This window comes from Phyllobates terribilis, unplaced genomic scaffold (genome assembly GCF_046119375.1).
Source record: "Phyllobates terribilis strain yellow unplaced genomic scaffold, ASM4611937v1 Scaffold_11__3_contigs__length_659146591, whole genome shotgun sequence".
In the NCBI taxonomy this organism is placed as follows: domain Eukaryota; kingdom Metazoa; phylum Chordata; class Amphibia; order Anura; family Dendrobatidae; genus Phyllobates; species Phyllobates terribilis.
Genome location: NW_027362771.1, coordinates 140,616,557 through 140,641,838, shown reverse-complemented (window position 1 = coordinate 140,641,838; position 25,282 = coordinate 140,616,557). Strand labels below are relative to the sequence as shown.

At 48.0% G+C, this 25,282-nt stretch overlaps 1 protein-coding gene across 2 annotated transcripts in view; it reads right to left on the bottom strand.

Annotated features, from left to right (window-relative positions):
• The window catches only part of TMTC3 (transmembrane O-mannosyltransferase targeting cadherins 3), a 107,489-nt gene that overhangs the window by 5,405 nt on the left and 76,802 nt on the right, over nucleotides 1–25,282 (bottom strand). For both annotated transcript variants that reach the window (XM_073651635.1, XM_073651636.1), the window contains exon 12: nucleotides 9,960–10,129. In XM_073651635.1, the coding sequence (XP_073507736.1) occupies nucleotides 9,960–10,129 (170 nt within the window). The remainder of the gene's footprint in view (nucleotides 1–9,959; nucleotides 10,130–25,282) is intronic.

The window sequence follows — 25,282 nt, the reverse complement described above, 5'->3', positions numbered from 1 at the left end:
CTCAACTATGAGAGACAAAATGAGAAAGCAAATCCTGAAAATCACATTGTCTGATTTGGAAAAAAAGTTTTATCAAATTTTGGTGGAAAATAATTATTTGGTCAATTACAAAAGTTCACCTCAATACTTTGTTATATATCCTTTGTTGGCAATGACAGAGGTCAAATGTTTTTTGTAAGTCTTCACAAGGTTGGCACACACTGTTGCTGATATATTGGCCAATTCCTCCATGCAGATCTCCTCTAGAGCAGTGATGTTTTTGGGCTGTCGCTGGGCAACTCGGACTGTCAACTCCCTCCAAAGATTTTCTATAGAGTTTAGATCTGGAGACTGGCTAGGCCACTCCAGGACCTTGAAATGCTTCTTATGAAGCCAATCCTTCGTTCCCCTGGCAGTGTGCTTGGGATCATTGTCATGCTGAAAGACCAAGCCACGTTTCATCTTCAATGCCCTTGCAGATGGAAGGAGGCTTGCACTCAAAATCTCACGATACATGGCCCCATTCATTCTTTCATGTACACAGATCAGTCGTCCAGGTCACTTGGCAGAGAAACAGCCCGAAAGTATGATGTTGCCACCCCCATGCTTTACAGTAGGTATGGTGTTCTTTGGAAACAACTCAGCATTCTTTCTCCTCCAAACACAACGAGTTGTGTTTCTACCAAACAGTTCTACTTTGGTTTCATCTGACCATATGACATTGTCCCAATACTCTTCTGGATCATCCAAATGCTCTCTAGCAAACTTCAGAAGAGACCGGACATGTAATGGCTTAAGCAGGTGGACACATCTGGCACTGCAGGATCTGAGTCCCTGGTGGTGTAGTGTGTTACTGATGGCAGCCTGTGTAACGTTGGTCCCAGCTCTCTGCAGGTCATTCACTACATCCCCCAGTGTCGTTCTGGGATTTTTGCTCACCGTTCTTGAGATCATTTTGACCCCACTAGGTGAGATCTTGTGTGGAGCCCGAGATCGAGGGAGATTATCAGTAGTCTTGTTTGTCTTATATTTTCTAATTATTGCTCCCACAGTTGATTTCTTCACACCAAGCTGGTTGCCTATTGCAGATTCAGTCTTCCCAGCCTGGTGCAGGGCTACAATTTTGTTTCTGGTGTCCTTCGACAGCTCTTTGGTCTTCACCATAGTGGAGTTTGGAGTGTGACTGTTTGAGGTTGCGAAAAGGTGTCTTTTATACTGATAACAAGTTCAAACAGGTGCCAGTACTACAGATAATGAGTGGAGGACAGAGGAGACTCTTAAAGAAGTTACAGATCTGTGAGAACCAGAAATCTTGCTTGTTTGTAATTGACCAAATACTTATTTTCCACCAAAATTTGAAAAAATATTCTTTCCAAATCAGACAATGTGATTTTCAGGATTTGTTTTCTCATTTGGTCTCTCATAGTTGAGGTCTACTTATGATGTCAATTACAGACCTCTTTCATCTTTTTAAGTGGGAGAACTTGCACAATTGGTGGCTGACTAAATACTTTTTTCCCCCACTGTAACCCACAAGACTTTCATAGATAAAAGCTTAAATACTGCTACAGAAATGCTTTTAAATTTGTGATTTTCAATTACATATTTAGATAAAAATATTGTCCTGGATTGTACTGAACAACACATTCATAACTGCTACAGTGCCTCAGATAGAATAAAAAAAAGCCCACTAACATCCCAGACTTGTGTTATTCCTGTGATGTCAGCACTGGGTCTTCTGGACGCTGTTGGCGGCAGAAACGGGACGTTACAATGTCATGGTACCACCGGGAGAGAGAGCGCAGACATCGCAGGAACAGCATATCCAATAGAATATAATAAATACACACACTTCTTATATTTACATACACACCTGTACATACCCAGTATATATATTTTATAAACACACATACATGTATTCTATACATACAGATATTATATACATACAACACAAGGGCAGCATGGAGAATCCGTGATTAGCACTTCAGCCTTGCAGAGCTGGGGTCCTGGGTTCAAATCTCACCAAGGACAACATCTGCAAGGAGTTTGTATGTTCTCCCCATGTTTGCGTGGGTTTCCTCTGGGTTCTCCGGTTTCCTCCCACATTCCAAAGACATACTGATAGGGAATGTAGATTGTGAGCGCCAATGGGGACAGTGCCCATAATGTCTGTAAAGCACTGTGGAATTATATACCGTATTTTTTGGACTATACGACGCACCTTTTCCTCCAAAATTTTGGAAGAAAGTTGGGGGGGGGGGGGGTGTCTTATAGTCCAGATGTACGGTCCGGTGGTGGATGTGGGGGAAGCAGCGGAGCGGGTCACAGGAGTCAGGAGCCGCTTGCCGCAGCTAACACTGTACCCCCTGTTAAAGAAAATGAACATTCACTGATCCCCATGCCCATGGGCGTGGGAGCAGTACATATTCATTCTCGTTAATAGCGAACAGTGTCAGCTGCAGGCTCCTGTAGCGGCTGCGGCTAACACTGTGCCTGCTATTAAACAGCATGAATATTCACTACTCTCCAATCCCATGGGCGTGGGGAGTAGTGAATAATCATTCTATTAACAGCGGACATACATGCTAAGCAGCTGCTGCAGGAGCCGGTGGCTGCGGCTGACACTGTGCGCGCTATTAAGGAGAATGAATATTCACTGCTCCACATGACCATCCATAGTCCCTGGGATGTGGGGAGCGGTGACCATTCCGGCAGCTGACCTCAGCGTGTGAGGGCGCATAGCAGTGACATCATGCGCTGCTCACACGATGAGATCAGCTGCTGGCATCAGAACAGGAAACCGCGCCGGAACAGAGGGAAGGTGAGTAGAATCCTTTATTTTTGCATTCCAGAATGGGTGTGCGGGTGCCATGCATTCCAGGAAGGGGGCACGGGTGCCATGCATTCCAGGAAGGGGGCACGGGTGCCATGCATTCCAGGAAGGGGATGGGGGCCATGTATAACAGAAAGGGGGGCCATATACACCAGGATGGGGGCATATATGTACAACGATGGGGGATATTAGTACAGAATTGGGGAACATTACCCCTATAACAGTGTCAGCAGTAGACCCCCTCCCCAATAACAGTGCATCATGACCAAATTTTTTTTGCTATTTTTCTCATCTAAAACCTAGGTGCGTCTTATGGTCCGAAAAATACGGTAAGTGAATATATTTATTTTTAAGTTGAAAAATATTTCTGACGGCAGTGATTTAACTCTGACAGGAAGACAGAGCCCGACTCTTCATAACACAAGAATTTTTTTTTCTTTTTTAGGTAACAGAAAAAGGAGATTTTTGTGTACTCACCGTAAAATCTCTTTCTCTTAGCCTCTAATTGGGGGACACACAGGACCATGGGTGTTATGCTGCTGTCCACTAGGAGGCGACACTAGGCTTAATCTGAAAAAGATTAACGGTGGCTCCTCCTCTGCAGTATACACCCCCTGACGGCATCAGCCATGTTCAGTTTTGTGCAAAAGCAGTAGGAGGAACGTAACATGGATAACAAACATGCCTATAAGAAGGCAACTATGTACGAGCTCTAGAAAAAACACCAATATGAGAACTCAACGTAACAACGGCCCGAGACGTGCAACAGGGTGGGAGCTGTGTCCCCCAATTAGAGGCTAAGAGAAAGAGATTTTACGGTGAGTACACAAAAATCTCCTTTACTCTGTCGCCTCATTGGGGGACACAGGACCTTGGGACGTCCCAAAGCAGTCCCTGGGTGGGAAGCAATGGACAAATATTGTGTAGACAGGCCCCTATAATTGGGGCACTGCTGCCTGCAGGATACGTCTACCCAGGCTCACATCTGCTGAGGATTGGGTATGAACCCTGTAGTGCTTGGTAAACGTGTGTAGACTAGTCCAGGTGGCTGCCTTACACACTTGTTGCGCCGAAGCCTGGTGCCGAATGGCCCAGGAGGCCCCCCCTGCACGTGTAGAGTGTGCCGTAATACCTGCTGGAAGAGGAGATTTTTTTGAGGCGGTAGGCCTCTTGTATGGTGGATTTGATCCACCTAGCAAGGGTAGCTTTGGAAACTGGCAGATCCTTGCGGCCGCCTTCCAGAAGAATGAAAAGAGAATCAGACTTCCGGAAGGACGCAGTCCTAGACACATAGATATGTAATGCCCTGACAAGGTCAAGAGTATGCAGAATCTTTTCCACTCTATGAACCAGTGCCGGACAGAGGGATGGCAGTGAAATTTCCTCATTGAGGTGGAAGTCGGACACAACCTTCGTAAGGAAGGATGGAACCGTACGGAGGACTACCTTATCCTGGTAAAAAGCCAGGAAGGGTTGTCTGCAGGAGAGTGCTGTGAGTTCAGACACCCTGTGTAGCGAGGTGATTGCCACTAGGAAAACCACCTTCTGGGATAGAAGGCGGAGTGAGACTTCCCTAAGGGATTCAAACGGTGTTTCCTGCAATGCTGTCAGCACGAGGTTGAGATCCCACGTCCCTAGTGGTCGTCTGTAGGGGGGAACCAATTGGGAAGCCCCCTGAAGAAATGTCTTTACTTGTGGCTTGTTAGCAATGCACGTCTGAAAAAGCACAGAGAGAGCTGACACCTGGGTCTTAAGAGAGCCCAGAGACAGTTTGGCCTCCAGACCCAATTGGAGAAATCCAAGTACCCTGGGGAGGAAATAAGGGAAAGGGGTCTGGTCATGAGAGTTGCACCAGGTAAAGAAAGCTTTCCAGGTACGGTAATAGATCTTCGCAGAGTTTGGCTTCCGTGCTCTGATCATGGTTTCAATGACGTCAGGCGAGAACCCTGACTTGGTTAAAACCCAGGTCTCAATGGCCATGCCGTCAAATTGAGGGCCCCTGAGTTCTGGTGGTAGAACGGGCCCTGTGACATTAGATCCTGGCGGTCGGGGAGACGCCAGGGGACGTCTGCTGTGAGCTGCACGATGTCGGCTACCACGTACGTCTGGGCCAGTCTGGTGCGATGAGGATGGTTGGAACTCCCACTTGCTTGATTTTCCTCACAACTCTGGATATGACGGGAAGAGGTGGAAAGATGTACAGGAGCTGAAACTGAGTCCAGTCCTGAACTAGGGCGTCCGCTCCCAGCGACCGTGGGTCGTGTGTTCTGGCCATGAAGTTGGGGACTTTGGCATTGAAGTGGGATGCCTTAACCTCCACGTCCGGAGTCCCCCAGCGATGGCAGATCTGTTGAAAAACTTCGAGATGGAGAGACCACTCTCCCGAGTCCATTCCCTGCCGGCTGAGGAAGTCTGCTTCCCAGTTGTCTACCCCCGGGATGTGGACCGCAGAGAGAACCGAACCTGTGTCTTCCACCCAGTGGAGAATGTGTGTCACTTCTCGCATCGCCTGGGCACTGCGGGTCCCCCCTTGGTGATTTACATATGCCACAGTCGTGGCATTGTCTGACTGTACTTAGATGCAAGAGGCTGCCAGTAAATGATGGAAGGCTCTCAACGCCAGGAGAATGGCACGAATTTCCAAGATGTTGATGGGCATGGTCGCTTCTGTTGGGGACCACTTGCCCTGTGCTCTGTGGTGCAGGTATACCACACCCCAACCCGTCAGGCTCGCATCGGTGGTCAGAACTTTCCATTGACTCGTGAGAAAGGATTTGCCCTTTGTTAGTGAGGTTGGTTTGAGCCACAAGTGCAGGGATCTCTTGGTTGACGACGTCAACTGAAACTCCCTGTCGAGGGAAAAAGGATTCCTGTCCCATGACTTGAGGATGGCTAATTGGAGAGGCCTGAGGTGAAGCTGGGCAAATGGGACCGCTTCTATTGCCGCCACCATCCTGCCAAGGACTCTCATGGCAAACCGGAGAGACCGAGGGGGTTTGCGAAGTAGGGTGCGGACTCCTATTCGGAGAGGCAGTGTTTTGTCCTTGGGGAGGAGTACTAGACCCTTGAGGGTGTTGAATAACATTCCCAAAAAGGTCAGATTGACTCGGGGTTGGTGATGACATTTTTTTAAGTTGACTAACCAGCCCAAACGACTCAGAATGTCGATTGTGATCGAGACGCTGATTTCGCAGTCCTTGAAGGTGGGAGCCTTGATGAGGAGATCGTCCAGATATGGAACGACTATTATGCCTCTGGAGTGCAGGATGTCCATGGTGACTGCCATGACCTAGGTGAACACTCGGAGCCGTGGCCAGTCCGAACGGGAGAGCCACGAACTGGTAGTGTTCCTGGTCGATTGCGAACCTGAGAAATCTCTGATGAGCTGATGCGATTGGTATATGTTGGCATGCGTCTTGAATGTCTATGGAGGCGAGAAATTCTCCCTTCTCCATGGACGCAATGATGGACCGAAGGGACTCCATGCGAAAGTGACGTACCCGTACATATTTGTTGAGCTGTTTTAGATCCAATATGGGCCGAACGCTGCCTCCTTTTTTGGGGGACTACGAATAAATTTGAGTAGAACCCTTGGAAGCGCTCGGCCGTGGGGACCGTTACTATGACACCTGCTTGGAGAAGTAATGAAACCATGTGGTGGAAGGCACGAGCCTTGGCTGGTGGTTTTGGGGGAACAGACAGGAAGAATCTGTTTGGTGGGTTGGAAGTGAACTCTATCTTGTATCCTGAAGACACTAGTTCCCTGACCCACCTGTCTCCTGTAATAGGCAGCCAGAGCTGGTGAAAGAGCAAAAGACGGCCACCTACAGGTGGTGTGTCATCCAGAGTTCGTGAGTCATGATGAGAAGGAAGTGCGAGACTTTCCTCCCTTAAATTTTGGCTGGCCTGCCTTTGATTGCCAGGTCTTGTCCGACTTTTGCGTCGACCTAGAGTTGTCCCTGCGTGGAGCGCGGCTGTTATTCTGTGCTGGTCGCGAGACGGACCAGCCAGAAGAGTTCTGAAAGGATCGGTAACGTGCCTGATTGCGGCTTTTGTAAGTGTGTTTGGGCTTTAGTTGGGGGAGAGAGGTACTTTTACCCCCGTTGGCGACGGATATCATTGTGTCCAATTGTTCACCGAAAAGCCGACCACTGAGGTACGGGGATGTGAGTGAGGGACTTCTTTGAAGCTGCATCTGCTTTCCATTCCCGCAGCCAGAGGATACGCCGAATGGTGATGGCGTTTGAAGCTATCCCGGCAGCACCCCTTGCAGAATCCAGAGCTGCATGGAGCATGTAATCTGCCACGACTGCTATTTGGGCCGCTTGGTCCGACAGTTCAGGGGTAGATGTTTGTAGACCAGTTTGTAAATTTTGGGCCCAGGCCAGGATTGCCTTGGCAGCCCAAACTGAGGAGAATGGGGGAGCCAGGGAGGCCCCTGCGGCCCCGAAAATTGAACGAGCCATGCGTTCCACCTGCCGGTCTGCTGTGTCCCTGAGGGTTGGGCTTTCTGGCAGAGAAAGAAGTGTCTGTGCTGCTAGTCTGGAGACTGGAGGATCCACTTCAGGTGGATCTGTCCACTTTTTGGTGACCTCCTGTGGAAAGGGGTACCGTGCCTCCAGATATTTGCGATTAGTAAACTTTTTCTCAGGTTGTGAGAACTGCTTTTTAAGGATCGCATTAAACTCTGGGTGGTCAAAGACGACCTTAGGCGGTTTCAGGACTCCTTCTAAGGAAATTTTATGTCCTGGTGTCTCCAGGGGTGGATCGGAGATGTCCAGCACCCGATGGATAGATAAGATAAAATCATCAACTAGCACTGTATTGCCCGGGGAAAATAGGGATCAGGGACCCTTCGGTTTCCTTGTCTGAGTCGGAATCACAGATGTCTTCCGAATCCTGTGTCTCGCTAAGGCGTCTCCTGCTGGGAGAACCAGAGCGGAGACCTTCTCTGGTCAGGGATGGCTGTGGGGATCTGCGTTGTCTGTCCCTGTCAGGGGACGGTCTAGATGAGCTGGGAGTACAGTGTCTCACACTGGAAAGGGACGACGCAGATGAACGAGACCTGTGGGTCCGCTTGCGTCCTGATCTAGACGTGGATGTGCCCATGCCATCATGTCCCTGAGTGGAACTCTCCCTTTGAGTAGTATTCATAGCCGAGGTATGAGCCTGAAGCAATGTGGATGTGAGGTTATCTATAGACTGCGTCATAGATTGCGACATCTGAGTGACCCATTCCGGTGTGGTATTAGGCACCGAAGTATTGGCAAGGGCTTCATGGGGCTCTGGCATAGCAGTTTGCATGCAGTCCTGACAATGCGGATACGTGCTGCCACTAGGGAGAGTACTACTGCAGGCTGTACAGAGTGCATAATAGCAATCCTGCCTGGTTCTCTTGGACTTTGAGCCCGGCATAGTATCCAGGGGTGGCTATGCAGAGGGGGCCAGCGATGCAGAGTGGCTATGCACAGGGGGCCAGCAATGCAGAGAAAGTTATAGACTTCACAGCCGAGTCGAGACTCTAGCTGTGATTTTATCCCACCTTAGTGTGCTGTAGTGTAGCGCCGGTAAAATCCAAGATCCTGTGCCCCCCGGAGACCAGCTGGCGACCGGTATGTGAAGCGTTAACTTCCTTCCGTTCTCCCTCTGCTGGTTAATGGCCGCCGGAGTGTGGGGAAGAAGGGGGGCGGAACGCTGGAAAGGCGGCAGTATTGCTAGAAAGCGCGCCCTTTCAGTTAGTCTCCGCCCCCTGTATGACACTGTCTAGTGTCATATTGGTCATCCGGGGGGGCGGAGAGTGGGCGGCTTCGGCTACGCGTGAGCCGCGGAGTAAATTTAGAATGTATGCCCAAAAGGGCTCCAGGTCGGCGCGGTAGTCCGGGTTGGGGTACCGGATCTGAATCGGACCCCCCGGTTTTTAATGGCAGGAAAGGCGGTGGGATACTATATTAAGAGGGAGCCCTTAAAGGGTCCTCTGAGGCACCGTAGCGCTGGTGCCGGCAGAGAGACAGAGCTGAAGCCAGCCTGTGTCTCTGTGTGCCCTTCTGCCAGCACTGTCCCCCCGGTCCATCAGGAGTCTGCAGCGGAGCTGCGATTCCTGAACGTTGGTGCAGAGCGACAGCTACTGGGAGCTGTATCTTGCGGTCTGCACAAATCCTACCTGCGGTGTCTCAACCTAATGCCCCCAGAGGGTGCTACAGTCACAGTCAGGGGGCTGTAATCCTCCCTCGACCTCAACCCAAGACCAAAAGGAATTGGGGAAGCAGGGGGGGTTCTCAACTTCGAACCAACACCCGAGGGGTTGGGGAAGGAGCGACATGGTAAGGAGACGTCTCAACTTCAACTGTGCACCCCTAGAAGGGGGCAGAGGAAGGAGCCATGCCGGGGGTCTCTCCAGAGACCCACTTATCTTCATCTGTAACTCCGTGGAAAAAGAAAAAATCCCCCCCCCCCCCAAAAAAAAGGAGTAAAAATCTTTAGGTGTGCCTCCTTGCGACACTAAGCAAAAACTGAACATGGCTGACGCCGTCAGGAGGTGTATACTGCAGAGGAGGAGCCACCGTTAATCTTTTTCAGATTAAGCCTAGTGTCGCCTCCTAGTGGACAGCAGCATAACACCCAAGGTCCTGTGTCTCCCAATGAGGCGACAGAGTAAAAAAATTCACCATATTTTTTCTACTATAAGACGCACCCCAAATTTTGTAGTGCAACAAAGGCGATTACTAAAGAATAATATGGATGTTTTGTGTATGCTTTCAGTATCCATGTATTAGTCGATGTGCCACGTCCAAGTTGTCAGCCCTCTGCTACGGTTCCCCTGATGCAGCGCCACTTCCCACGTTGCCTCTGGCTTTGGAGTGGAGTTGCATATTGCATTTGTTTTGTTCGTAGTTCTATTTGGTAGCAGGAAATGATTGATCTTACAGGCAGAAGGGAGGATAAAGATGCATCTTGTGCAGTGTAAAGAGTCCAAGATAGTGTAGACACCATGGTGAAGCTCATCGTTGCCAACTACTAGATCATAATGAAAAATTCTATATGAACACAACCTAGAAAAGTTACACGGGTAAAACATTGCAGGTAAGCAAGCATTACACTTTTAAGATGGGTTGATTAACTCATACAGTGTTTGAGAAGCTATCAATACCTGCTAATGTATGCTTGCTTAAAATCTGGCCTCATACTTATTGCTTGTCTGTACAACTGATCAGCTTCTTCAAGACGAGATTCATTGGCGCGGATCAAGTTTGCAAGGTTTATGTAAACATTTAGGTGATTTGGAGCAACCCGAGCAGCGTATCTTTTTCCAGGAATTACCTTGTAAATGGAAAGATAAAAAAATGCAGTCATTAGTTAGCAGCATTGCTTCAAACAATGAAACTGTGTATTACAAAATATGGTGGTGTAAGGCTGTGTGCCCACTATGCGTTTTTTAAGCGTTTCCGCAGCAGCAATTCCGCTGCAGAAACACTTAAAAAAGGCTTGGTAGAAGGCCTGCCATGTTCCCCAATGATAATCCGCATGTGCTATGCACATGCTGCGGAAATTTCCACTGCGGATTATCATTGCGGAAAAATCCACAGCACTACCAATTATTTGGATCTGTACATGCGCATTCCATGTGTTTCAATGTGCGCATGGTACCAGGGTGTGGAGAAGAGGAGACTCTCCTCCGGACCCGGGTACCATAGTACCTGTAAAAAAAAAAAAGAATAAAATAAAAAATAAATATTAGGCTCACCTTCTGATGGCCCCCGGAGTCCTTGTCTCGGCTTGCCGGCAGCTCGCAGTAGACTAAAGGACCTGCGGTGACGTCATTTAGTCATGTGACGGGTCACACGACAGCTGACGTCGGCAGGTCCCTTAATCTACCGAGAGTTGCGGGCAAGCCGAGACAAGGACTCCGGGGGCCATCAGAAGGTGAGCATAATATTTATTTTTTACCATTCTTTCGGTCACACTATATAAAGCCATGCCGGTTGCATGGATTTATATAGTGTGACCAAGTTGTCAAGCACTTTCCAAGTGATGCTAAAATCGGATGGAAAGCGCTTGTCAACCCGCATGCGGAAATGCATGTGAAGAACGCTTCACTTCCACTTGTCCCTGGCAGGAAAAACGCATGTACAATCCACATGTACAATCCACAAGTAAAATCTGCAAGTAAAATCCCCATGTGTTTTTTCTGCCAGGGAGATGCAGAAATGCTCAGGAAAAAATCCGGAGCATTTCTGCATCGTGGGCACATAGCTTTATATGTACAACGGAAAGTGTAAATGAAACGCATAAATGTGCTACAATAAGACGCTTTTACAAGCTAAAGGGTTGAGCAAGGGATGTAGCAAGACTCCAGCATGCCAAGTTGGTCAGTGGTCATGCCAAGCGTCCGAAGCCTGGCAGGTATCGTGCATGCATCGTATTCTAGGTAATAAGATACGTGCACAATACCTGCAGGGCGTTGGACGGTTATCTTGGCAAGTGTCCAGTTCGGCATGTAGCAGCGATTCTATATCTGATGTGAAAAAATAGGCATTGCTTTTTATTTCTCACTATGGCACCGCCCCCCCATCTACAGACAGTAGCTAACCGTTATTGTATACTTTCTTTAATCTATACTTTCCTATAGCTTTCCATTTTGTGCTAGTCCTTTAGATACTGACTAAGGTTAGGAGTGATTTAGGAATAAAAATACACTACGGCAAAAAAAAGGGGCAAATGTAGTTCCACTTTGATTGAAGCATCAGGTTTTAATGTTTGTGCTACACTGCGAATCCAGAGGGAACACAATACTCGCACACACACAAACCAGACATTCATAAAAAACACAGAATTGCATAATAGCTAAAGTCTGCCAAGTCATTGTGTTAGAATGGAGCCTTCATAACGTGCTGAGCAGAACGGTGAATGCTCCAGCCTGAAGGCCTATACTTGTCGTAGAGATTGTGCTCTGCAAAACAAGGCATGCCGAACATATACTCCTGACACTATAGCAGTGTATGCAAGTCACATTAACGCAAGTTCACACGTACCGTATTTGGTCAGTATTTTACCTCAGTATCTGTAAGCCAGAAAAATGTTTGCACTGCTCACTGTCCAGTGGCAGTCTGCTTTGCACTATTCCATCTCACTCTTGGCATTGTGCTTGGTAATGTAAGGCGTGCATGCAACTGCTCGGACATGAAACCCAGCACATAAAGCTCCCTGTGCACAGTTTTATGCTGTTAATCCCAGAGGAGGTTTGGATTCTGCAGTTATTGGGTCAACAGGGCATTAGCAACTTATCTACTATGTGCCTCAGCACTTGTTGAGCTATTCTGTAACGTCACATGGTCTGCCTCCATGTCCGAACTGCTGCGGTCCCTACATGCGTCCAATTTGTGAAATCCTATTACAGGACCACGCTTGAATTCAGCGAGATCTTTAGAACAAGTCAATCTTTCACAAACGTTCGTAAAGATCCACGGGCTGGATTTTATACAAATGTGGCAATGGGACTGAATGAAAAGCTGAATTCAATGATTAAAAAAGTGTGCACCAATACTATTAACCATATAGTATATTCCATAGTCAAAATGATTATGCAGCAGTAAAACATATCAACTGGTTTATGTTGTATTCTATGCCACTATAATGACTAAAGAGAAACACAGAAGTATCCGTTAATATGAACAAACCCAGTCTGTAATGAAAAAGATCTCTAAAGTACGCAACTGTCTTCAAAAAGAGACTTTCTAAAGTAAAAGGCAAGAAACCTTAGAAGTGGTCTGGAATTTGGATTGCATTTTAGGAGTACTGGATCATGGATAATGCAGATCCAGAGCTGGAGATTAGGAGGAGAGCCTGAGTGACTTTCGTCATACTGAGCCTGGTTTCTACCTTTTTATCCAAACTGAACATCCATTTGCCTTATATATCTCCAACATCATAATTGCCTAGTAAGTTGCTGGGTGTCTTTGGGAACTCAGAGCTAAGGCTGTGTGCACACAATGCAGATTTAATGCATTTCCACCGGGGAAACGCATTAAAATCGCTTGTTAAGATGCCTGCTATGTTTCCCAAGGATAATCCGCAGCACAACCAATTTGGGCACGATTTTGACGCAAAATCGCGCCCATTGACTTGTATTGAACCGCATAACATCCGCATGTATACATGCAGATATTATGTGGTTCAATGTGCGGATGGTACCCGGGTTGGGAGAAGAGGAGACTCTCATCCGACCCGGGCACCATCGGTACCTGCAAGTTAAAATAGAATTATAAAGTAAAAAATAAAATTTATTCATACACACCTCTCCGGCGGCCCCCGGTCTCCTCGCAGCCACGTGCTCTCTCCTCAGCGGCCCGTGGTGTACTGGCAGGACCTGCGGTGACGTCATTTAGTCAGCTGATGGTCATGTGATCGCTGAGGTCAGCAGTCAGGTGATGGTCACGTGACCATCAGCTGACTAAATGAAGTCACCGCAGGTCCTACCAATACACCGCGGGCAGCCGAGGAGAGAGGACGCTGCCGGGAGGAGACCGGGGGCCGCCGGAGAGGTGAGTATAAGGTTTTTTTTCTTTTTACTTTTGAGTTCTTTTTATTTACACTAGATGCAGCATTTGAAGCAGAAATCTCCTCATAAGTTGGTCACACAATATGAATCCATACCAGTTGCATGGATTTATATTGTGTAACCAACTTGTCTCAAGCCCTTTTCCAAGTGATGCTCAAAATCACTTGGAAAACTGCTTGAAAAAAACGCATGCATAAACGCATGTAAAAACGCTTCTCCCTGGCAGAAAAACGCATGTAAAATACGAAATTTCTGCTTCAAATCTGCATCGTGGGCACATAGCCTAAAGCTTTAAATTCTGACTGACACATGAAAAATTTGGGTCACATGTGGTGTGATGGGGTCACAGTGGGAATCCATTGTTTCCTTAGCCACAAATGATAATGATTGCATTAACTGTTATCTCTCCCTTGCACTGGGGAGTGGCTGAGCCCGTTCCATACACTGCAGATGGAGGCTGCATTATACAGCCGGCATTCACCCTCAACAGCAGTGATTTCAGCTGGCTCAGAATGCTGCTGTTAACTCATTTAATGCTGTGGTCAATCTCTAACAGCAGCATTTAAGGAGTACGATCTTGTTAGTGTGATCTTTTAGGGGACCATCGCACCCCTTCACTGTGAAAGCGATATGCAATTTTATCGCCATGGCAAAATGACACATCGAGTTCACATCATTAGAAAAATTCCAGAATTACTGCCAACGAAAACTACGTATTGGCACACAAAATATAAGCCCTCAAATAGCTCTGTTGCCAGAAAAGTATTACATTTATGGAAACACTAAAGCTAGGGATTTATTTGCAGAGTTTTTATTGCATAAAAGTAATAAAATATAATGACTTAAGTTTAGTATTGCCATAGCTGTACAGATACACATTAGTGTTGAGCGAACATGCTCGACACTGCTCGGTACTCGCCCGAGCATCACGCTACTCGGGATGTTCGGCGAGCACCGAGCATTTCCGGGTTGCTCGGGCGGGAGCTCGGGTCTCCGCCCTGCACGTTTGGCGCTCTTTACAGAGCCAATGAACATGCAGGGATTGCCAGCCAGTCACTGTAATGCTGCAGCCATGTTGGTTGTGGGCATTACAGTGATTGGCTGGCCGCACAGCGTCACCTCGAGTATTTAAAACCGGGCGCCGCCATCTTGGACACAGTCGCTCCGGATTAGACAGTGTAGGGACAGCGCTGCTGATTTAGGGAGAGATATAAACTGCAAAGTAGTTAGTGTAGGGTCTGTAAAGGCTGCCAGATCAAACAAACAGTTCTTCTCAGGACTAATATCCATCCCAGGTATATCAGGCAGGCAGGCTGTATAGGAGACACAGTGGTTATACCAGCAAACGCTGCATTACAGTCCTGTGTGCTCCTGTTGCTGAAATTGCTGGACTTAGCACCAGGTGTCGGGAGCCAGGAAAAATCCTTTTTTTTTTTTTTCATCTAAATCCTCCTTTTATTTTCCTCCTTCACACTGTACAAATACCAGTCTTATTAACCTTTTGGTGTCCGCCCCCCCCAAAAAAGCGTGTCTCTGATTTTTCAGACACAAATATAACTGTTGAAAATAGTCTGGTGTAGGCTAGAGAAACAGAAGTGTTGTTTTGCACTTCCACGGTTCAAACCTCTGTATTATCCATTTTGGGCCATTTGTATCTAAAAAAAAAAAGCAGTTTGAGTGTGTCGCTCACTGTTCAGCCGCAAATATCTCTATTTAAAAAAGTCTGGTATACCCCAGTAAACAATAACTGTGGTTTTGCCATCCCACGGTAAAAAATCTCTATTATTCAGCTTTTGGTAGTTTTCCGTAAAGAAAAACAGTAGTGTCTGACTGTTGTGACACAAAAATATATCTGTTGAAAATAGTCTTGTGTAGGCACGACATCCCAGTGTGGTTTCGCAGTTCCATGGGTCAAATCGCTGTACTATCCAGTTTTGGGCCTTTGGTATCTAAAAAAAAAAGCAGTTTGAGTGTGTCGCTCACTGTTCAGCCGCAAATATCTCTATTTAAAAAAGTGTGGTATACCCTAGTAAACAATAACTGTGGTTTTCCTCTTCCACGGTTCTAATCTACTCTTTATTACCCTTTTTCCATTGATAGTGCAAGTGTAAGCTATTTTACTTCATTTACAATGAACAAGGCGAATGGCAAGGGACGTGGAAGTGGACGTTCTGGTGATGGTTCGTGCAGAGGACGGGGCCATGGCCAAGGTGAAAATGTGCCACAACAAACAGCCACATCTTCTCGCTCCCACTTCTTGACCGAATTACTAGGGAAGCACAGAATAACACCAGTATTGAGAACTGATCAGTGTGAACAGGTTATTAATTGGATAGCAGATAATACTTCCAGTTACCTGGGCACCACCACCTCCGGTCTGTCTTCCACACAGTCAACTCTTAGTAGCCGTGAGTCTCGACGGCATACTCCTCCTCACCCTGATGCTCCTTCCTCCCACCATGCCGAGTGTCGTCAGACAGCAGGTGATCCCACACTTGGACACTCTGAAGAGCTGTTCACAGGTCCATTTCCATATTTGGGCCCCTCGCCTGATACGCTTGAAGTGGTGGAAGAGGAGATCCCATGTTGCGATGCCCAAATATTTGAACAGCCAAGGCCACAGGAAGTCGACGTTGGCAATGTGTCACAAGAGGTGGACGATGACGAGACACAATTGCCAGGAAGTGAGGAGGAGGATAGTGGTGCGCAAGTGGAAGAGGAGGAGGTGGTGGATGATCTAGTAACTGACCCAACGTGGAGGGAAGACATGCAGAGTGAGGCCAGCAGCACACAGGGGGAGGGAGGCAGAGTATCCCAACAGGCAGGAAGAAGCAGTGTGGTGGCCGCAGACAGAAGGCAGGCAACCGTTCCCCGTAACACCAACACGAGGGACGTTGCCAGTACAAGCGGTAGGTCTTCCAGAGTCTGGAATTTTTTTAAAGACTCTGCTGATAACCCCAAAAAGGCCATATGTTCCACCTGCCATGCCAGCATCAGCAGGGTTGACAAAACTACCAGCCTGACCACCACCAGCATGATCAGGCACATGGCAGCAAAGCACCCGACTTTGTGGGGAAAAACCCAGGGTCCACGACCAGTGTCAGCGGGTGTCAACACTACTTCTTCCACTGTTGTGCGTGCAATAGAACCCCCTGTTGTGTGTGCAAGGCAATCCCCTGTCCATACAACAACATGTAAAGATGCTCCCTCCTCTTAGTCTTCACTGGTTATGGTAGTTTCTCAAGAAACAGCATCAACGTCTACGTCCCACCGCAGCATTCAATTGTCCATATCCCAGACCTCTGAACGAAAGCGAAATTCGCAGCTAACGCCCCACAGGCCACAGTCCTAAATTCGCACATTTCACGACTGCTTGCGTTGGAAATGCTGCCTTTTAGGCTGGTGGAGACGGAATCCTTCCGCAATCTTATGTCGGTCCCCAGCCGACACTATTTTGCCCGGAGTGCCATCCCCGCACTACACAAGCACGTGCCCCAAAGCATCTGCCGTGCCCTCAACAACGCAGTTACTGGGAGAGTCCACCTGACAACGGACACGTGGACAAGTGCTTGTGGCCAGGGACGGTACATCTCTCTGACGGCACACTGGGTAAACATAGTGGAAGCCGGGACCCAGTCGGACCTTGGGACAGAACACATCCTCCCCACACCGAGGATTGCGGGCCCTATGTCAGTCAGAGTTGCCCCCACAGTGTACAGCTCCTGCGCATCCTCCTCCTCCTCCTCATGTTCAGCCTCCATCTCAGATATCACCACATCAGTTACAAGCTGGAAGCATTGCAGTACTGCCTCCGCCAAGCGGCAACAGGCTGTGCTGAAACTCATAAGCTTAGGTGTTAAACCTCACACTGCTTGTGAGTTGTGGACAGCTGTGAAAGAGCAGGCAGATCTGTGGCCGAGACCGCTGAACCTACATCCCGGCATGGTCGTGTGTGACAATGGCCGTAACCTGGTGGCGGCTCTGAGGCGAGGTGAGATCACACACGTACCATGCCTGGCTCATGTGCTTAACCTCGTGGTTCAGCGGTTTCTTAAATCGTACCCAGAGTTGCCAGATCTGCTCATGAAAGTACGCCGCCTGTCAGCTTATTTTCGCAAGTCGGCTACAGCTTCCGCCGCCCTTGCTGTGTTGCAGCAGCGTTTGCAGCTTCCGGCACACCGACTGGTGTGTGATGTCCCCACACGTTGGAACTCTACCCTCCACATGTTGCAAAGGATTTGTGAGCAGAAGAGAGCAGTTGTGGAGTACCAGCCGCAACAAGGCCGTCGATATTCAGGTGAGACGCCACACATAAGACTTCAGGAGTGGACCTGGATGTCTGACATATGTACTATCCTGACAAACTTTGAGGAGGCCACCAAGATGGTGAGTGGCGATGATGCCATCATTAGTGTCAGCATCCCACTTGTCTGTCTTTTGCAACGCTCTCTGCAGAGAATTAAAGAGGAGGCATTGCAGCCAGAGTATGATGAGATGGATCAAGAAACCGTAGCAGGCGATTACACACAGCCCAGCCTCATCTCATCCCAAAGTGCATTGGGGGACAATGAGGGAGAGGAGGAGGAGGAGGAGGAACAGAAGCTGCTATCATGCGTTGTAGACGGTAGTACCTGTACAAGTGTCATACCGTTGGTTCAGCGTGGGTGGCCTGAGGACAGGGGGGAGGAGGAAGAGGAGGAGGAGGAGGAGGAGGAGGAGCCCGTTACCAGTCTGGCACGCATGGCTGACTTTATGTTAAGCTGCCTTAACCGTGACCCTCGCGTTGTCAAAATGTTGGGTGACAGTCATTACTGGTTGGTGACACTTGTAGACCCCCGCTACAAGGAGAACTTTCACTCTCTTATTCCTGAGGTGGAGAGGTCTACAAAAATGGGGCAGTACCAGAAGGCCCTTGCTGCAGAACTCTTAAAAAAAATCCCATCTGAACACGCTACCGGCAGAGGTCACAGTTCGTTGCCCAACCAAGGCGTACAGGCGAGAGAGATGCAACTCCAATCCAGCAGAGGCAGGGGAACACTGTCAACGTTCTGGGACAGTTTTCTGACACCCGCCCAGCTTACAGGCCCTGAGGTGCGGGGTACTCTCACAAGGAGTGGAAAGTTTCAAAAGATGGTGAGGGAGTACCTTGCTGACCGTAACAGCGTCCTCCGTGATTCCTCTGTGCCTTTTAATTATTGGGTATCCAAGCTGGACACTTGGAATGAACTCGCTCTGTACGCCTTGGAGGTCCTGGCCTGCCCTGCCGCTTGCGTGTTATCGGAGTGTGTTTTTAGTGCCGCTGGGGGAATTATAACTGATAAGCGCACTCGCCTGTCAACTGACAATGCTGACAAGCTGACCCTTATCAAAATGAACAAGGGCTGGATTGGGCCAGACTTCTCATCACCACCAAATGACAGAGTAACAAAGTCAAATCCACTGTGTTATTTCGGGAGGTGTATTCACATGCACCGCTTCACACCCACACATGGGTATACGCTTCCTCGTTTCGGTTGTTTAATCTTCTTCTCCTTATCCTCAGCCTCCACCACCACTATACCACCAGGGTGCCAGCATTGCAAATTCCTCCGTCCTTATTTTTGGCAGCTTTTGCTTGGAAAGCATAAGCAAATACTATGGGACACCCACTCCCCAATAATGGGACTTATGTTTGTAATATGCTGTACTGCATGTGACGCGCCCCCTGGGCCGTGTGTACACGTGTGTGGGATACCCGGTGCCAGGTCTCTGGGGTCTGTAGTCTCCGTGGCAGTGACCCGGTACCATGGCTCAGGCTGGTCAAACAAGTGGCAGTCTTTCTTAGGTTTTGAGGTTAATTGTCCGACTGCGCCACCCGTGGATTGCGGTCAGGGAGTACCACCGCTGCGAGGCAGACTGCCGAGGCTGGTGTTGTGTGCGCAGCAGAGAATGGGATAACTCCCCACGGGAGGAGTATAGCCTCAGGGCAGTGAGTGTGGATGATGGGGGTGATTGTGCACGAGCACAGCAGGAATGACTCAGAGTCTTTGCAGTGCAGTTCAGGGTCTTTACTGATGATTATAAGGTAGACCCTCCTGGGAGTACTGGCTAGCATAAGAGGCCTGGTCAGTCTGTGAGCAAGCAGGAGTTCCCCTGGCCAGGTGGAGTTGTAGGTCTCTCCGTCTGTCTGCACTCTTCCTGGCTACCTTGCTGTAAGCGGGTATAAGTAGCCCACGTCCCTGAGTGTACCGTGTAGTGCTCACCCGTATGGCTGGTGACTTGGGGCCTTCTGTTAGCCTCCGCTCCACGACGGCGGTGCTGGTCCCTTGCTTGTGACTGAGCCTCCGGGCTTCTATGGCCAGAGGACTAGAAATCCCCTGCCGGCTGGTTTCTGCTGCTGGATATATAAGTCCTCACAGCCTCGGACTCCTGTGTCCGGTTCCTATTGTCTTCTGCCAGGGCGAGCTCTGCTCAGCTTTCAGCCCCTGGTCTTTAGCTCCTAGCTCCTACAGAGCTCCTTGCTGTTACTTTCCCTTGCTCTTACTCTGACTGTTCTCTGTCTCACTCAACCCTGCCCCAGATCCAGTTTATAAGGGCAGAATTCTCTCCTCCCAGGACTGGGGCAGGAGGATGTTGCATGTTTAAGGGATCCTGACCAGGAAACCTCCCACTTGCTCTCCGACGTAATAATCTCTATTACTGTGGTGACCAGACGCCTGGGGTGCCACACATGGCTCTTGTAAGGGGCATTGCAGTGCCTTAATTTTTGGAAAGCCTTCCATTCACTGCATAGGCCAACAGTGTACAGGAGACCCAATTGCTATAAATGGAAAAAAAGGTTTAGTTAATGCCCTCTGACCTCCATGTCATTTCCAAGGGGCATTGGAGTGCCTCGAAATTTTTGGTAGGCATTGCACTCACTGTATGCCCTATAACTGTGTAGCCGAACCGCTCCTTTTGTTACAGAAACATATCCTACAAGACATATCTGGTTGACTGGCCTGATATTGATGTGAATGGTCCCTGTTCATCCTGCTCTTTCTCCTTTGCCACTACCTCATCCATCATTTATCACTTGAAGCTTTGTTTTAACGGGAGTCATAGAATTTGGATAGTAGCAGGAAAACATCCAGCAATCCTTGGAGGAGGTAGGATATGCGCCAAAACGCTGACCACCTCAGGCCTAGCCGCTACTACATACATGCGCTTGCATTACAACAAAACAAAGCAGATGCTAACTTCTATCATCCTCATCATGCTCCTCACCTTGGCACTCTCAACTCCCCTGATGGGGAAGCCAGGGCCCACCGGAGGAGTCTGATAGTCCGGTGGGCTCGGCAAATGCTGCCCCAAAGCAGGCCAGGCTAAGAAAAGTGTGGGAAAGGTTACCGGGACAAATAGGGGTGGCTGGGGACCGAGTATGGACACCCGGCCACCCCCTGGAGGCTGGGGAGCAAGCGTGGACACCCGGCCACCAGGCGGCTGGGGACTGAGTATGGATTCCAGGCCGAGGACACAGCCATGGCGTGGTGGCCAGATTCCGCCTCCACATGCCTAAAAGGCCCAATTTCAAGTTCAAGCAAGCAAGCAGTATGGTATTGCAGCCTGGGGGTGGGTGGGTGGCAGGCTGCATACTTGCGCTTGCATTGCAAGGAATGGGAGAGGTACAATTGAACACTGCCCTGGGACAAGGACTTGAATGAGGATAGTTGCAAGTCTGCAACGACAGGTGCAAGGTGGGAGGCATCTTCGCATGTACCATGAACAGGGGTTTGGCATGCACACACTACAGCGGAATAGGCTCTCCTTCCCACTAAATGCACTGGGGAGGGCACAGGTAATGTTTTGGTATACGCGCTTAATCTTATGTATAAGGCACACCAGGACAAATAGGGGCGGCTGGGGACTGAGTATGGATACCTCGCTGCCGAAGCAGCCATGAGGTAGTGGCCAGCTTCGGCCTCCTCCAAACTAAAAGGCCCCATTTCAAGTGCAAGCTAGCAGTATGGAATTGCAGTCTGGGGGTGGGTGGGTGGCAGGCTGCACACTTACACTTGCATTAAAAGAAAACATAGCAGATGCTAACTTCTGTCTTCATCATCATGCTCCTCACCTTGGCACTCTCAACTCCACCAATGGAGAAGTCAGGGCCCACCGGAGGAGTCTGGTTCTCTGGTGGGCTCCCCCAATGCGGTCTAAAGCAGGCCGGGCTAAGAAAAGTGTGTGGGGGGATGTTCCAAGGAGAAATAGGGGCGGCTGGGGACCGTTTATGGACACCCAGCTGCCCCCAGGCGGCTGGGGACCGTGTGTGGACACCCGGCCGCGGGGCGGCTGGGGACCGAGTATGGATTCCAGGCCGCCAACACAGCCATGACGTGGTGGCCAGATTCCGCCTCCACATGCCTAAAAGGCCCAATTTCAAGTTCAAGCAAGCAAGCAGTATGGTATTGCAGCCTGGTGGTGGGTGGGTGGCAGGCTGCATACTTGCGCTTGTATTGCAAGGAATGGGGGAGGTACAATTGAACACTGCCCTGGGACTAGAACTTGCATGGGGATAGTTGCAAGTCTGCATCTTCTGATGCGGCAAGGATCACTTATGATGGGCACACTTTTAGACAGTGACCTGGGAGTCAGAGATGCTTCCAGGGGTCTTCCCCATGCTGTTCCCGTGTCTTTTCAGCACTTTATGCATGTGTCACACAGCACATGGCCAGATAAGGTTGTAAAATGTTAAAATGACATTTGTCATAGTTGAAAGCAATACAAAAGTGCAAAAACGCATAACAAATGCTACTTGTGAACATAGCCGAAGGTGTGGAGGAGTATTTTTGTTTTTGGTCATTTATTTTAACTTATACACAAGTCTTTTCCCTGGAAAGGATGTTCCTTAACATATTTCACAGGAAAAAAAGTTTCACTTTCGTTTTTGAACGTTTTATTGTGAGCCCGTAAAAGTGGCTTAATACCTCTGACCACGTTGTTGACAGCAGTGACCTGGGGGTCAGAAATGCTTCCTGGGGCGATCCCCATGCTGTCCCCATGTCATTTGAGCACTATCACTATCGTTTTGGGCACTTGTTAGGCTTTTAAAAGACTGCCGGGGGTGCCACCGCAAAAATGCTCGAGTCTCCCATAGACTAACATTGGGCTCGTTGCTTGGGTCGAGCACCCGAGTATCACGGCGAGCTCGGCCCGAGCTTCGAGCACCCGAGCATTTTAGTGCTCGCTCAACACTAATCCACATAATAAAGTGATCACTTCTTTCTGCACAAAATGAAAAGCGTAAAAATAAAAAATAAAAATTCCGCTGTGACAATTTTCCCTATTATTTCCCATAAAGATTAAAGTTAGGTGTGAAGTTGTGTGTACCTCAATATGGTACCAGTGACAAATCCAACTATTCCTGAAAAATATAAGCCTTCATACAGCCATTCCCCAAAGCCCAAAAAAATAATTTATATAGTATATTCTAATAATATACACGCACACACACACACACACACACACACACACACACACACACACACACATATATATATATAAAAAGTAATGGCTCCTGAACAAGACAAAAAAAAAAAAAAAAAAAAAAAAAAAAGTGGGTGGACATGTAGGCCAAATTAGTTTTGGTTCTTAAAGGGTTAAAGTACTTCAGAATAAACCCTTTAACGTGAAGCAGTTGCATCCGTGTTACAAGCTTGGAAAGGTTTAAGACAGCCTGTAGTGCTCTATAAGAGAGCAGTGGGGAGAAGCCTCTATTACCGAGCAGGCAGACACAGTGTGCCCACATTTGTCATGGTTGCCCATTTCTTATAATAGTTGTCATTTAGTTCTAGATTTGCAAAAAATAAGGCACAGCAAGAGGAATTTAGTGCCGATTGTAGCCATCACTGATAACTGCAGATCACCAGGATGACCTGCCTCAGAGAACCTTCAATATAACCCTCCAGGTTGCCCGGCCATCCCAGCCATATACAGTGGGAAAATAATTATTTGATCCCTTGCTGTTTTTGTAAGTTTGCCCACTGACAAAGACATGAACAGTCTATAATTTTAAGGCTAGGGTAATTTTAATATTACATTGAGAGATAGAATACCCAAAAAAAAAAAAAAATCAAGAAAATCACATTGTATAAATTAGATATTTCTCACTGCAAAAAAGGAAAAAAAATAAGTATTTGATTCCTCTGGCAAACAACACTTAATACTTGGTGGCAAAACCCTTGTTGGCAAGCACAGCAGTCAGATGTTTTATGTAGTTGATGATGAGGGTTGCGCACATGTCAGGAGGAATTTTGGTCCATCCCTCTTTGCAGATCATCTCTAAATCATTCAGATTTTGAGGCTGTCGCTTGGCAACTCGGAGCTTCAACTCCCTCCATAAGTTTTCTATGGGATTAAGGTCTGGAGACTGGCTAGGCCACTCCATGACCTTACTGTGCTTCTTTCAGTCATTGTCTTGCTGGAAGACCCAGCCACGACCCATCTTCAATGCTTACTGAGGGAAGAAGGTTGTTGGCCAAAATCTCGCAATACATGACCCCATGCATCTTCCCTTCAGTACGGTGCAGTCGTCATGTCCTCTTTGCAGAAAAGCACCCCCAAAGTATAATGTTTCCCCCACCATGCTTCACGATTGGGACGATGCTCTTAGCGTTGTACTCATCCTTCTTCCTCCAAACACGGCAAGTTGAGTTGAGTTAATTCCAAAAAGCTCAATTTTTGTCTCATCTGACCATATCGCCTTCTCCCAATAACTCAGAATCATCCAGGTGTTCATTGGCAAACTTCAGACGGGCTTGCACATGTGCCTTCTTGAGCAGGGGGACCTTGCGGGTACTGCAGGATTTTAAACCTTTAAGGCGTAATCTGTTACCAATGGTTTTCTTGGTGACTGTGGTCCCAGCTGCCTGGAGATAATTAACCAGTTCCCCCTGTGTAGTTTTAGGCTGATCTCTCACCTTTCTCATGATCAAGGATACCCCCCCACAAGGTGAGATTTTGCATGGTGCCCCAAATCGATGTCAATTGACAGTCATTTTGTATTTCTTCCATTTTCTTACTATTGCACCAACAGTTGTCTCCTTCTCACCCAGCGTCTTACTTATGGTTTTGTAGCCCATTCCAGCTTTGTGCAGGTCTATGATCTTGTCCCTGACATCCTTAGAAAGCTCTTTGGTCTTGCCCATGTTGTAGAGGTTAGAGTCTGACTGACTAATTGAGTCTGTGGACAGGAGTCTTTTATACAGGTGGCTATGTAAGACAGCTGTCTTTAATGCAAGTAACAAGTTAATTAAGAGCCAGAACTCAATAGTTTGTAGGGGATTAAATACTTATTTCACACCACAAAATGCAAAAAAATGTAGCTAATTTATACAATGTGATTTTCTTGATTTTTTTGGATATTCTATCTCTCAATGTTAAAATTAACCTACCCCTAAAATTATAGACTGTTCATGTCTTTGTCAGTGGGCAAACGTACAAAAACAGCAAGGGATGAAGTACTTATTTCCCCCACTGTAAGTGTTTCAGTTTTTGATTATACATTCTTACAGGCCTGAGGTTAAAACAGAACTCTTCATCAGTAAAAGTATTGTGAAGGCAACTAACAATTTTACACATGGGCACTTGTCACCATTTTAATCCCCCAACAGTGATATTAAAGGAATTGTCCACTACTTGGACAATCCCTTCTTAAATATTATATTCCCCATTTTAAAATAAAAAATACACTCACCTCCCGTACCGGCACCATTCCAGCGAGGTCAGTGCTGGGTCTTCCAGGGCTTGCGTGACATTATGCCACATGAGCATCACAGCCAGTAAGCAACCGCTAGTGGGCTGCAGTGCTCACAATTCCTTCAGACAAACCTCAGTCTTCGAAGGAAATGTGAGAACTGCAGCACATTAACAGCTGTTTATTAGCTGCAGTGCTCACA